This window comes from Lupinus angustifolius, chromosome LG07 (genome assembly GCF_001865875.1).
Source record: "Lupinus angustifolius cultivar Tanjil chromosome LG07, LupAngTanjil_v1.0, whole genome shotgun sequence".
Classification (NCBI taxonomy): domain Eukaryota; kingdom Viridiplantae; phylum Streptophyta; class Magnoliopsida; order Fabales; family Fabaceae; genus Lupinus; species Lupinus angustifolius.
This window is the reverse complement of record NC_032015.1, coordinates 2,903,828-2,917,191: the sequence shown is the minus strand read 5'-3', so window position 1 is coordinate 2,917,191 and position 13,364 is coordinate 2,903,828. Positions and strand designations below refer to the sequence as shown.

General features: G+C 32.3%; 3 protein-coding genes across 8 annotated transcripts in view; 2 read left to right on the top strand and 1 right to left on the bottom strand.

Moving 5' to 3' along the window:
* LOC109351763 (cellulose synthase-like protein H1) lies at positions 298 to 5,178 on the top strand. 4 transcript variants are annotated; one of them, XM_019593373.1, is made up of 9 exons: positions 298 to 613; positions 1,711 to 2,047; positions 2,160 to 2,282; positions 2,718 to 2,837; positions 2,918 to 3,130; positions 3,214 to 3,322; positions 3,449 to 3,639; positions 3,994 to 4,344; positions 4,547 to 5,178. In XM_019593373.1, exons 1-9 carry the CDS (start codon positions 357 to 359, stop codon positions 5,093 to 5,095), a joined length of 2,250 nt encoding a protein of 749 aa, XP_019448918.1. In that variant the 5' UTR covers positions 298 to 356; the 3' UTR covers positions 5,096 to 5,178. The 4 variants fall into 4 exon arrangements, with proteins under 4 accessions (XP_019448918.1, XP_019448917.1, XP_019448921.1 ...); XM_019593372.1 differs by having other exon boundaries at positions 2,160 to 2,285; positions 2,721 to 2,837; XM_019593374.1 differs by having other exon boundaries at positions 357 to 613; positions 1,714 to 2,047; positions 2,160 to 2,285; positions 2,721 to 2,837.
* Positions 7,008 to 9,276, top strand: LOC109351766. Its single transcript, XM_019593381.1, has 4 exons — positions 7,008 to 7,026; positions 7,068 to 7,282; positions 8,024 to 8,047; positions 8,690 to 9,276. The coding sequence occupies exons 2-4, from the start codon at positions 7,102 to 7,104 to the stop codon at positions 9,034 to 9,036; spliced, it is 552 nt and encodes a 183-aa protein (XP_019448926.1). The 5' UTR covers positions 7,008 to 7,026; positions 7,068 to 7,101; the 3' UTR covers positions 9,037 to 9,276.
* LOC109351764 (condensin complex subunit 2-like) overlaps positions 9,747 to 13,364 on the bottom strand; it is a 5,379-nt gene continuing 1,761 nt past the window's right edge. Inside the window, exons 4-14 of one of the 3 annotated variants that reach the window (XM_019593379.1) lie at positions 13,147 to 13,214; positions 13,010 to 13,070; positions 12,724 to 12,924; positions 12,338 to 12,630; positions 12,091 to 12,235; positions 11,727 to 11,977; positions 11,593 to 11,623; positions 11,303 to 11,448; positions 11,030 to 11,140; positions 10,436 to 10,702; positions 9,747 to 10,073 (exon numbers count right to left, since the gene is read on the bottom strand). In XM_019593379.1, the coding sequence (XP_019448924.1) occupies positions 10,484 to 10,702; positions 11,030 to 11,140; positions 11,303 to 11,448; positions 11,593 to 11,623; positions 11,727 to 11,977; positions 12,091 to 12,235; positions 12,338 to 12,630; positions 12,724 to 12,924; positions 13,010 to 13,070; positions 13,147 to 13,214 (1,526 nt within the window). In that variant the 3' untranslated portion in view covers positions 9,747 to 10,073; positions 10,436 to 10,483. Of the gene's footprint in view, positions 10,074 to 10,435; positions 10,703 to 11,029; positions 11,141 to 11,302; positions 11,449 to 11,592; positions 11,624 to 11,726; positions 11,984 to 12,090; positions 12,236 to 12,337; positions 12,631 to 12,723; positions 12,925 to 13,009; positions 13,071 to 13,146; positions 13,215 to 13,364 lie in introns of all 3 variants that reach the window. The other 2 variants (XM_019593377.1, XM_019593378.1) reach the window with 2 other exon arrangements.

The window sequence follows — 13,364 nt, the reverse complement described above, 5'->3', positions numbered from 1 at the left end:
AACAAGCCAAACTTACATCTAGTCACTTGCATGTGATCGATGACTTAGTTTTCCATACCCAAAAAAACGTTATTCTCTATATAACAACTTCAAAATATAAAATAACTGAGACAACGAATTTAATAGTTTTAGTTATTACCTAATCCAATTGGTCAATAATATCTTGATTCTGATGGCCTTGTTCGTTGTCTTTTCGAATTGGATATATGGTATGGATCCAGAAAAGACAAATTCACTTGAAAATAACTAGAGAACAATGGCTATATACCACTCATTTCTCTGTTATAAATGTTTCAAAAGACATTTGCTAACAATCATAAAATCGAATACTCTTATCACCTTAGCTTAACTCAATAATGTCCAACCAAAACTCTCTCCCCCTCTATGAAAAATGTTGGTATAAGCACAATTTTAAAAGGGTAACGGATATCTTGATTTTGTTCCTCCTCATATCACTTCTTTGTTATCGCATTATCTCTGTCAATGACTACTCTTTCCCTTGGTTCGTTGCCTTGATATGCGAATCATGGTTCACCTTATCTTGGATTTTCATTTTCACATCCCAATGGACTCCTGCACTAGTCAAAACTTACCCAGATCGTCTCTTACAAAGGTATCTAGTTGTTATCTGTTTCATTATCATTATGGCCTTATTATACTATATATACTGTATTTATATACGCACCCATTTGTTTTGCATCTTTTTCTCATTACTAGTTTACTACTACATGTGTTTATAGTGTTATTATTATAGATATCTATATATACAGCAATCTATATTTATTATACCAAAAATTGTCTCTGATGATGCGTTAATTATCAACCTTTTGAGTTTTTTTATCTATTAACTTAAAAAAGGTGACAACTTCAACAACACTATAAATTTAGAATAAACATCATATTAGGTATTCAAAGGTACAATAACTACCAAGTTAGCCCTTCAAAGAAAAGTGGCTACCTCATACGTTCCCAACCTTTGTAAAATACACAAGTATTTTAATCTTTCAGAATTTATTTAGAGGGCTCTCTTGGTGACCATTTTATATAAGGACTATTTTAATAGTTATTGTATCATGCATGGAGGATCAAATCAATGTTTTATTCTAAATTGTAATAAATTCAATGCAATAGATAAATTTTAATATAAAGGGCCAATGTGTATTTTATTTATCTATCTTATGTTTAATACTAATGGGAAAAGAAATAAAAAATTAATATGTGGGTTAATAGATATTTCAACATATTAGTATATATAATAATATTATGACTACACTTTTTTATGTCAATATTTCAATATTTCTTAGATGATATTTATTGGGAGTGACAGTCTCATATCTCAAAAGAATTAATTCTAATAGAATACTTTTGATTACACAAAACAAAAACCTCATTGAAGCAAACAATTATATACGTGTGAAAGCAAACCACCTTTTTAACATGGTTGAGTAGTTTTTAGTGACCTACTTGAGCGATCTAATCCTAATTGAACTAGAGCAAAATGGTTAGAGTCGATTTGAGTTTTTTCAAGTGCCTAAACTCTTCCATTTATAGGTACGGACCCATCCAATTCCCCTAATCTCTTCCATGTAATATTTTACTTAGAATGATAAAAATCCTGCCTCACTTTTAACTTGTTGTACTCAATAAAAATGACATGAAATGATGTTCTAATTTTAATGTTGATGTGAATAACATAATGAGTTTTGTGAGCAGGGTTCAAAATCTTCCAGCAGTGGACTTGTTTGTGACAACAGCAGACGTTGTACTTGAACCCCCCATAATCACATTGAACACTGTTCTGTCTCTATTGGCACTTGACTACCCAACTAACAAGCTATCTTGTTATGTTTCTGATGATAGTTGTTCCCCTCTTACATTATATTCTCTTCAAGAAGCCTCAAACTTTGCCAAGCTTTGGATTCTCTTTTGTAACAAGTACCATGTGCAAGTTAGAGCTCCATTCAGGTACTTTCGTGATGAGCAGCCTGAGGCCTCTACATACAAAGACTCAACACCAGAGTTTAGACAAGAATGGTTAGAGATGAAAGTAAGTGTTAAATATATAAAATTATAAAAAATAAATTAATAATTGATTTATAAGTGATACACGAATTGATTGTGTCACGAGCCATAAAAATCCAAAACGGTTGTGTTGGCAGGAAATGTATGATGATCTTAGCCGCAAAATAGAAGAGGCCTCCCATAAATCAAATTCATGGCAACTTGATGGAGAATTTGCAGTTTTCTCAAACACTGACCGCAAAAATCATCCAACCATTATACGGGTAACTATGTTGGGTTTTGCAATTAGCATCATTCTTAAATTGTTATTTTAATGATTAATAGGTAATATTAAACTATTAATTGGGATATATTTTGCTCCAAAAAATGTACATATTTAAGAAATTCAAACATAAAAAATGTTTATTGAAAAATAAAATGCATGAATTTTTAAAACCTTAAATACATCATTACGTTAAACTGTTAAAATACATTCTATGTTCGGAATTCTTTAGCAAGTACCTTTAACATTGTCAGTCATTTATTGATTATCTCAATCTTTAATAAAAATAATATTTTAGTGTAAAGATTTATACAATAAATATATTATTTATCATTCTTTTAGTGTAAGAGTGAAAAGTCAATAATAATAAAACAGTGATAATATTTTTTTCAGTGTTTAATTAGATTCTACCTATTTGACATTATGAATTTGTAAGGTTATATGGGGGGATAAGGAAAGGCTATTAGATGGGTTGCCACAGTTGATCTACATATCTAGAGAGAAGAGACCAAAGCACCCACACCATTACAAAGCTGGTGCTATGAATGTGTTGGTAAGATATTCTCTTCTTTAATCTTCTTAGCATATCTAAAATATAATCATCTCACATTTTCCAATTGTACTTAATTTCAGACAAGAGTCTCTGGATTGATGACCAATGCACCATTCATGCTGAACGTAGATTGTGACATGTTTGTAAATAATCCAAACATTGTTCAGCATGCAATGTGCATTTTGATTGATTCCATTGGAGAAAAAGAAGTTGCTTTTGCTCAATGCCCCCAACAATTCTATGGTGGACTCAAGGACGACCCTTTTGGAAATCAGATGATTATTTTGTTTAAGGTATGTAACTAAATACTTAACATAAATTACTATGCTTTGCAACCATAATATGCTAAACTTTGAATTTTCTCTCCATTTTCAAGTACATTGGGGCTGGAATAACAGGACTTCAAGGACCTTTCTACTCTGGAACAAACTGCTTCCATAGAAGAAAAGTTATTTATGGCCTTTCTCCACATAACATACAAAAGGGTGCTTAACATTATATACATTGCCAATATTCCATTGATTTCAGTTTTTAAAAATACAGTTCTAAATCTGAGAGGTGATAGTATATTAATATCTCGTTTATCTTAGTCCTTCTTGCTGATCTTGCAGGAAACAAGATATCAGAGAAGGAGTTGAAACAAAAATTTGGAGGTTCAGAGGAGCTTGTGAAATCAGTGGCCCTTGCTTTGGAAGGGAAAAGTTATGTGGCTGATGATGATATCAATGTTTCAAAGGCTCTTGATGCAGCAACTCAAGTTGCTAACTGTGGATATGAATATGCCACTGGCTGGGGACAACAGGTCTGCAAGAATACATATAAACTCAAGTTGCCCATTAACATGAAATGATTTGCCACTACTCTAAACATCATTAAACCATACGAGAATCAAGTCTCTCAAAAAGTTTTTTGTCTCTGCGTCTAGACTAATTATATTCGTCCAAATGATATAAAAAAAATATATGTTTTTATTATTTTTATTTTCAATTATGTGTCAGTTTTTAATTAGTTTGGTACACAAATGGGACAGCAAAAGTGAGACATGTGATCTTCATTACATTAAACTTTCTTATCTTTATGAAGGAGATATGTGTCACATGTCACTCTAATAATAAAATTAGAAATGAAAGTTGGGGTGGTTGTTTTTGAATTTCAGGTAGGTTGGATGTATGGATCAATAACAGAGGATGTCCAAACTGGGCTTACAATACATAGAAAGGGTTGGAGATCAGAAATGTGTACACCAAACCCAATTGGATTCACAGGTTGTGCTCCAAATTCTCTGCCAAATGCAATGACCCAACAAAAGAGATGGGCCACAGGAATGGTTGAGATTTTCTTTAGCAGGCATTCTCCAATTTTTGCCACCCTTTTTGGTAACCTTAGTTTCAGAATGTTCTTGGCTTATATGTGGATCATAGATTGGGGCATGCGCTCAATCAGTGAAACATGCTATGTCTCTCTCCTTGCATATTGCATCATTACCAACTCCACTTTCTTTCCTCAGGTATAAGCATTAAAAATAATAGGCAACTTTCATTTATTTTATCATCTGTTGTCAACTTTTTTAGTCTAATAATCTAACCCTCAACATTTCTCTATATACCATATAGGTAAAATTTATAGTTAGTACTTCTTATTTCATATATAACATGTATATATTCATATATAGTATAGGTTATCCTCATGTCTTTTTCTTTTTAATCCAGGGACCAGGTCTATGGATTCCTTTAACTCTTTTCACAATTCACATGGTGTATACTCTATCAGAGTACTTGGCAACAGGGCTATCAATCAGAGCATGGTGGAACAATCAAAGAATGTCAAGAATAAAAATGGTGAGTGCTGGGTTTTTAGGATTTTTGAGTGCACTATTTAAGTTGCTTAGGTTGTCTGATACTGTGTTTGAGATAACAAGAAAAGATGAAAACTCTTATGGGAATGATGTACATGACTTAAATGTTGGAAGGTTTACATTCAATGAGTCACCAGTATTTTTGGCAGGCACTACCATTTTGTTTATGCAATTGGTAGCAATAGCTATCAAGTTGTTGGGGTTGCAACCACTTAAGAGTGAGGATAATGGGTGTGGAATATGTGAGATATTGTGTAGTGTATATTTGATAATATGCTATTGGCCTTTTTTGAGAGGGTTATTTGAGAAGGGAAAATATGGTATTCCATTATCCACAATATGCAAGTCAGCAATTCTGGTGTTTCTATTTGTGTACCTATGTAGAAGAAGTGTTGTGGGTTGATATTAAAGTTGAAATGTTAGTCATTGTTATTTGTCTTAGGGAATAATGATACTAATTGTAATTGGAGTTCCCTAGCTATCAAGGAAATGTTTACCATTGTGGTAGAATAAAATAAAATTTATATTCGAAGGTGATGCATTAAAGATTTTGGAAATGCTATGGTTATACTTTTCATTCATATTTTTATATTTCATGTTTTAACGAGTGTTGGGTTAACATGACTTGTATTAAAGTTCTAATAATTCTTTTTGTTGTAAGCATGTAATATGTGCACCTTTTTCAATACACATCAATTTCGGAATGAAACTCAAAACAATATGTTTAAGAAAATCTAAGTGTCTTGTGCGTGAATCTAACAAAATAATATATGACCAAGGCTACTATATTATTATTCTGCCATGGATTAATGCTTAAAAAAGGTTTAACCCTAATCATGAGTATTTAAAAGATTAATTATGTAGTAACCCACACATATTGGTTCAAGTAATAAAGATTTTAATTTCCAAAAAAATTGGCTCAATTTTGCTAATAAAAAAGATGGTGTACTCGTGTAAGAGTGGGATGAAACCATTGGTGCTTTGGGAATTGGGATGCTTATTAACACTCATCTTTAATTTACCACAATTTTGTAAATTAAGAGAGTACAAGTGGTTTCATTTTATGCTAAAAAAATTATTTTATACCAATTAAGATATAAAATAAAATTCTACTTTTCTGTCTACTAAAACCATTTTAGAAAAAATCACTATCCATATGATCTTGCTAGTGAGGATTCAACTAAAAGATTAATTATTATGAATTTAATATCTATCAAATATAAGTGTAAATTACACATTTATCATATTCCACCAATTCATATTTTTTTGATGTTCAAGGTTATATATATATTTTAATAAATTTTTAAATATTATAAAAATTTGATTAAAATAACATTATTTAATCTATGTTGGAAATTAAATTTAAAGTAAATGAGAATCATGAGGTTAAAAGATGATTAATAAATAAGAGTATAGTTGAAAAATAAAATATAAATATGTATTAAGTTTCTAAAATATTAAAATATTTGAAATATCATGAAGAAGTTAAAACATTAAAAAGTATAAAATGAAATGAGTATCATCTTTCATTCATAATTTTATTTCTTTTATTTCAGGTTCAAGATAAATTATAAGATGAAAGTGTGCAAAATTCTTGTATATATATGTATTTTGTATTTTCTCAATTATTATATGTGTCAAAACATATTTTATTTATTTTATAAATAAATATCAACAAGATGAGTAATATTATATATCATGTAAATGAAAACCATTTTTAAGTAAACATTTAGGGAACCATTTTTAAGTAAACATTTAGGGTCAATAATTACATATATAAATATCCACAATATAGTAAGTGTAAAGAATCTTTATCATATTCTACACACTCATTAAAGTGATTAAACTCAAGTGTCATTGAATAAAAAATGTTTAGTATTAACTTTATATGAATCTTATATACTGTTATTATATTATATATAAATTATTATATATAAATGAATAATATATAATATAATAATTATATATAAATTTTTATAGTAATGATTCATAAATATTAATTATATAGCTTAGTAGTCAATAAGTTTACTATAGTGGTTAAGTCTAAAAAAACCAATCTTCTATCCCCTCAATTTTCTTATAAACCAAAAAATATCCATCAATAAATCATGGTATGAAATTTGAAATAGAAATCAACTCAAATAAAAAAAAGAGAGTAGAAATCACAGCTTTTGGAAAGAACGTGCTTAGCCTAAATATATAATCTGGTCGCATTTGTAACATAAAAATCCAGAAATCCCTTAGATTTAAAGGTCAAAGGGAATGACTTTAAGTACAAAGATACAACCTTTTTGACCTTCATTCCACACCCATCACTTCTTTCTCTGTCTCTAGATTTCACTTGTTAAGAGAGAGAGAGAGAAGAGAGAGAGAGAAGAGAGAGAGAAGAGAGAGAGAAGAGAGAGAGAGATGTCTGGGAAGGTTGTTCTTATGAGGATGGGTTTGGGGTTTGTAGCACTTTGCATAGCAGGTTACATAGTGGGTCCCCCTCTCTACTGGCATTTCATGGAAGGCTTAGTTGCTTCATCTTCTTCATGTCCCCTTTGCCTTTGTGATTGTTCTTCCCAACCTATTCTTTCTATTCCCCAAGGTACTTACTACTTCCCAGATCTGCTTTCATCACTTCCTCAATTACCCAACTCATTTTCTCTTCAAATTTCTTATCTTTTCTTAATTGGGTCATTCAATCCTGGCTTGGATCGCAATCAAAGAAACTTTTTTATCTGGGATCTAGAGTTTTTTATTGCATAACATGGATATTAGTTCAGCAATAAAAGTTGAAGCTTGACTCTTCTTTATGTTTTAGCAATTTAAGTGACCTTCTCATTTTTATGTCCTAGTATGATTAATTTGATGAAACTTTGCTTCTATCATGATTTTTTAGGTTTTTCCTGAGAGACTCCACTTCAGTAGCCAGTGTTTTAATTTTGAATAGTTGTCGGTGGCTTACAAGAAACTTGATCTATAGCTTTTAATTTGATATATATGAAAAAGACCTTGTTCTTTAATTAATTGTCGGTTGTTTATCTAACTAAATGCTGTTAAAATTGTAGCCTTGTTAATCCGTTCATTCAGTGCCAAATTGATAGGACATAGGCATACACAAATATGTAACTAAGTACCAAAACCTTGGAACATTATTATTATCTCCTTTGTTAATAAATTGGCAAATCAATAACCACATAAATGAAAATTTCATTTTTTTGGTACTATGGCAGCAATTTTATTATAATTGAATGTTTGTTTTATCATAATTTGCTGCTCCTTTCTCTTAATCTAACTGCTAATTGAATATGTACTCATTTTGGTTTCTTTCTGTGTGTCTCTGCAGGGCTGAGCAATGCTTCATTTGGAGGTTGGTTTCAATAATTTATTATCTTCTTTCCCATATAATACAAATGTGTTTGGCGGTACTGGTAGGAGTTGAAGTAACATTGTTAATTCATTTCAAGCAGCAAGATAACTTGTTATTTCTCCCTAGAATGTCAACTTTTAGGATGAAAGCATCACATGCCTTCTGTGTACTGAATACAAAAGATATTGCCAAAACATAAAACCTTTCCTTCTAGTGTAGCTTTTTGTTTTATGTCAACAATCTAATACTTCATGTACCATGGTATACGATTTTTACTTCGCTAGTGTTGCGAAGTTATTCTTCCATGTGCCTTTCAGATGTTTTACCGAACTTGCTTGGATTAGATGTTGCTTCATGGTTAAGGTGTGTTGTAGCCCACTTTGAAGATGAATAAGAAATTTTAGTCTTGTACAGTACTGGATAAACCTCGGATTACAATTTACCCACCTTGTGTTAAAAGGTTGTGTGATTGCCGTTGTACTTTATCAGACTCTAGTAAGAAATGACATAAAAGCACAAGAACAGAAAATTTCTTTGCCCCGCAGCTGCAATGTTGTAAACATACTTGTTTTTATTGTGGGTTTCAGATTCAACTTCCTTCACCGACTGTTTTGTCTTTTCTCGATTGGAATTGTTTTACAGATTGTGCAAAGCCTGATCCAGAGGTGAGTGGAGACACAGAAAAGAATTTTGCAGATCTGTTATCGGAAGAACTAAAGCTACGGGAAAATGAAGCAACAGAAAATCAGCATCGTGCTGACACGGCTCTGCTTGAGGCAAAGAAGGTTGCATCTCAATATCAGAAAGAGGCAGATAAGTGTAATTCAGGGATGGAAACATGTGAGGAGGCAAGGGAGAAAGCCGAGTTGGCATTAGCAGCGCAGAAGAAGCTAACCGCATTGTGGGAACTTAGAGCTCGTCAGAAAGGATGGAAAGAAGGGGTCACCAAATCAAATACTCAGTCTCATGGGAATGTTCAAAGTGCTTAGAAACATAGCATGACCTTCATGGAGTGGTTTTTGGATTATAGTTTTCAGACAAGTCATTTCAAATGCTGGTAATAGCATATAATCTTAGGTACCATATGTGTTCATAAAAAGGACAAGTGTAAAAAACAAATGTTGTTGTATTTCTAACATCCATTTTGTGATAATGATTCCACATGTACGATTGTTGAAAGCTATAAATCAATAGATGTTGTGATTATATTATACATAAGAAAGCCTTTTGAATCTTACAATTTAGTGTTATTAATTCAAGTGTCATTAATATGGATCTATAAGTGTAATACAACGCAGTGTTATTAATTTAAGTGGGTGGAATACAACACACCTTTGGTGAATTATAATTATGAGATCAATTATCAGCATGGATGGTGAGAGCTAAAACACTATCGTATGGTAAAGTAGTAATAGAGTGATACATATTTTAAAACATGTTGGCTCATTGCGTCATTCTGAATCAAAAGATAATTGACAACTTCGAGAGAACCATTGCATTTTAGTTAGGTTTTACATATGAATGTTTGTGTTTTCTTGTTAATCGTGTTTATATAAATGCAGGAAAAATAAATTTTCGCCTATTTGTATTACTTTCACTAATTAGTTAATGACTATTAGCATATGAATAATAAATAACTCATTGAGTATAAAAAATCATTACACCATCTACAGAATTTTCTCATTAAACGAGTCTTAATATTTAAAAGTTTGTAACTAAATTAGTAAATCCCTTGAAGATCTTGCAGCATAAATTTCCACTGAGGTTCACTCCCAATACACAATAATAAGTACAGGTCAGCATCTACCCAAAAAAATAAAAATTACATTCAACTTTCTCAATTCATTTGATAGAATGAACCACATAAATAATGTACATCATGAAAGGTCAACAACTTATTGACGAGATTTAAACCACCAAAACCGAAGTAATATTTGCTTCCTCCAACCAAAAGAACTGACAAGAGGCTTGTTAGTTGTTACTACCTCAATGCTTTCTTGGACTTGTTTCAGAACTAAAATCCCATCTGAACATTAAATTAAAACACAAGTTATAAATAAGTGCATCAAGGCCAAAACATCAGTTGATAATTAAGTGATATTTTAATGATGGTTTACTAATGTATTTAAATCAAATCCTTGTTTTCATACTATTGCAACAACCATGTAATTACTAGCTTACTAAATAAATCAGCACATTAAATTCCTATCTGTTTTTTATTAGTAAATTGTTAGTAAAGTGAGTGAAACAAAGAGAAGCCCGTGCACCAATATAATCCAGCTTATTATCTAGCATCTGTTAACTACTATCCCAAAAATGATGGAGGAAGTTCTTCATTACGAGGTTATGACTATGATGGTACATACAGAAATCGTGAAGAGCACTTACCAAACTGTTTTCTAAGTCCTGAATGGGAGAATATATTGATTAAGTAATCTAAACTGTTCCACTTAAAGCATCATCATCATGTGGAAGGTGTATGTCAAGATCATCCAAGTTGGAGCAGCTTTGAATGCTCAATCCTTTCTCATTTGCCAAATGCAATAGACATATGAAGCATAAATGAGGAGAGATGTCACTAATAGTTGCGGCAGCGTTGCACTCGCCAGGAAAATTGGCCAACATATTCTTGAAAGATAAGATTTCTTGTTCACCCTTTAGAATGAAGAATAGGTCAGAAAAGAAATCAATGCAAGAATTAGAACTTTTCATTCAGCCACAAACAGACAGAGAATTTAAATTGATTATCTACAAAAACATAAAATCCTATGGCAACAACAGACAATAGTAATGCAACTGAATCCTGAAGAAGAAAGTTGAAATGACATATGTCATGAAGAAAACCAATTGTAGTAAGCAATTCATTTTATTTGGGGAAACCCAGTAGGCGAAGAAAATAAAAACAAGTTTATAAGTGAACAAAAAATATGTTGTACTTGTACTAGTCAGTCTTTAAGAAAAGGAGAAGAAATCTTTGTATACCTGAACAGACAGTTTAGCAGATTCTTGAACATGGTCCCACAGAGTGATTTTCAGTGCCTGAACATCAACTTGTTTGGAAGTTTTGTCGTACTGGACTTCAATTTTATTGACCTGTGTTATTGGGAAATTAGCATGTACTTTTATTTTTACTGCAATAATTAGCATGTATTGATGAAAACTGTAATCTTTTCATAAGAGTTTATAATACCTAGAGTAGTTGCCATATTATCAAGACCAAGTACTTAAGTTATTCAATAAAATTCATAAACCCACCTGACGAGGCTGGCTAATAAGAGTGTCAGAGTCCTCTACGTCGCTATGAACATCACCTTCATAGTCGCCAGGATCACCACCATAAGTACTTCCATTATCCCAGGAAGGGAATGCCTCATAGTCATTGGGTTGTTCTCTAGATCCATCTGCAAATACACAGGGTGACAGGAATATGAAATACAATCTAGGGACAGCTGAAAACATTCTAAAATGTTCTACATATTGCAAGTAGAAAGAAATAGATGATACTGTAAAAGGAATTATTGGAAGCAAATGGCACAAGATTTTACCTGAGAACCTTTTTGCCCTCCTCCCAAGACACTGAAGAAAGAATAACAATCATGTACGTATATAAATAATAAGGCTCGGTGGTTGTTGTTGTACTCAAAGAGAGAAATTTGAAGGTATCTAAATCTTAAACTACCTTCACATTAGGCAGAAGAAATAACTTGATAAGATCCTCTGGCTGATAGTGGCAGTCCTCAGGAAGTTTTGTATTGCAAGGCAGTCTACTTTCAGGGAGCAGTATTGATTTCGGATTCTTGGGTGGAGCAAATATATCTGTCATTTTTCTCTCAAGAGAACTCGTGAAATTTAAATCAACTTCAGCCTGTTTCTTACTCCTCATCTGCTTAGATTTTAGGGTTGGCCCATCTTCAGCAGTAGGGTGAACCTCTGGGACTACAAAAAAATTCAAAAGCAATTACCATACTGAATCCTTAAAAACATGAAAGCCCAGTCGATACAATCCTTAAAATTACAATCCCTAGTCAGCCTCCAAAACGCACCTTTAGATTTTCGATACTTCCAATGATCAGGGCCTGCCCATGCATTTTGTTTTGAATTAAAACCCATATTACAGATTAAATACCCATCAACATTTTCAAATCTGTCATCCATATCAGGGTCTTGGGAAGGAAATGTCTCATTTTCCTACAAGATTCGGAAGTTTTTTAAACAAGCTCATCATCCACATAAGTATATTCTTAAAAGCTCAACCAAGACAAATAAATGTTTTTTCTGGTTGAAATATAACAAAACCTGAGGGTAACTAGGAAAACTAGGATCTGCATCATTACTGCCCAGATGAACAACAAATGTTTGGTTATCATGATCATCACTCCAGGTTGTGCAGTTGTCATATTCTTCTCTGTCAGCTTCAATTTGACAATCAAAAGCTGTATCAAGCTCTTCAACCGAATTCTGGCTATGAAATTGAAAATCAGCAGGCCTCCGATTATTTTCATCAAATTGATTGACAATAGTTCTGATAGTTGGAGAAATTTCATCCTTTGTGCACATGTCTGATACCATCTGCTCAACACAATCTATAAGGAAAAGAAAGTCAACATAGTCCACACTGAATGCTTCTATTTGTAAATGTAACAACAGTTTCATGGATTTTTCAAAGAGCAACACACCTCTCATAAAAGAAAGATCAATTGTATCTAAAACATCATGTTGATTTTGACTTGCCATGCACTTTGCAGGAACTTCTTGTGAATCAAAGAGCACCCTACATCCACCATATACACCAAGATTGTTCATTAAAAGACCCTTGGCTCCACCTTCATCAAACTGTGCTGTTGTCTGGCGATAGAGGGGGTCCACAGCAAATGCAGCTGAAAAACATATACATCTTCAGCACAATTTCAACTCCACACCTCAAACAAGTAATAATGGAACTAGAATAGGGTTTGGGATTACCATCAAACTTCTTTACATTAAGAACCTCAAAAGATGATTCCAGTGTTGACAAAGGTGACAACTGCATGAACAACTGTTAAAACTGAACAAAAGGTTTGATTTACCAGTGAAGTCCAGAGACTCAAAAGCATATTGACCTTTTTGTTTGTTTCTTTTCTGCTCTCTTCTTGTCCGCTTACAACATTATTGCCCTCCAAAGGAGTGTCTGACATCATCACTTCACATTAGAATTAAGAAAGAATAAAATATTATAAAACCAAAACTAAATGTACTACACTTTGAAGCCATTCAGCCTCCAAACATTTATAAGATTCTAAGCAGTAATTAAAATTGGAATATTTGTTATATTATAGGG

What these genes read in the sequence shown, in the direction of transcription:
- LOC109351766 (XM_019593381.1), top strand. Translation starts at nt 7,102, where the DNA reads ATGTCTGGGAAGGTTGTTCTTATGAGGATGGGTTTGGGGTTTGTAGCA. An exon ending in TATTCTTTCTATTCCCCAAG is followed by an intron (nt 7,283 to 8,023) that starts GTACTTACTACT and finishes GTGTCTCTGCAG; the next exon opens with GGCTGAGCAATGCTTCATTT. An exon ending in GAGCAATGCTTCATTTGGAG is followed by an intron (nt 8,048 to 8,689) that starts GTTGGTTTCAAT and finishes ATTGTTTTACAG; the next exon opens with ATTGTGCAAAGCCTGATCCA.
- LOC109351763 (XM_019593373.1), top strand. Translation starts at nt 357, where the DNA reads ATGTCCAACCAAAACTCTCTCCCCCTCTATGAAAAATGTTGGTATAAG. An exon ending in AGATGATTATTTTGTTTAAG is followed by an intron (nt 3,131 to 3,213) that starts GTATGTAACTAA and finishes TCCATTTTCAAG; the next exon opens with TACATTGGGGCTGGAATAAC. An exon ending in ACTCCACTTTCTTTCCTCAG is followed by an intron (nt 4,345 to 4,546) that starts GTATAAGCATTA and finishes TTTTTAATCCAG; the next exon opens with GGACCAGGTCTATGGATTCC.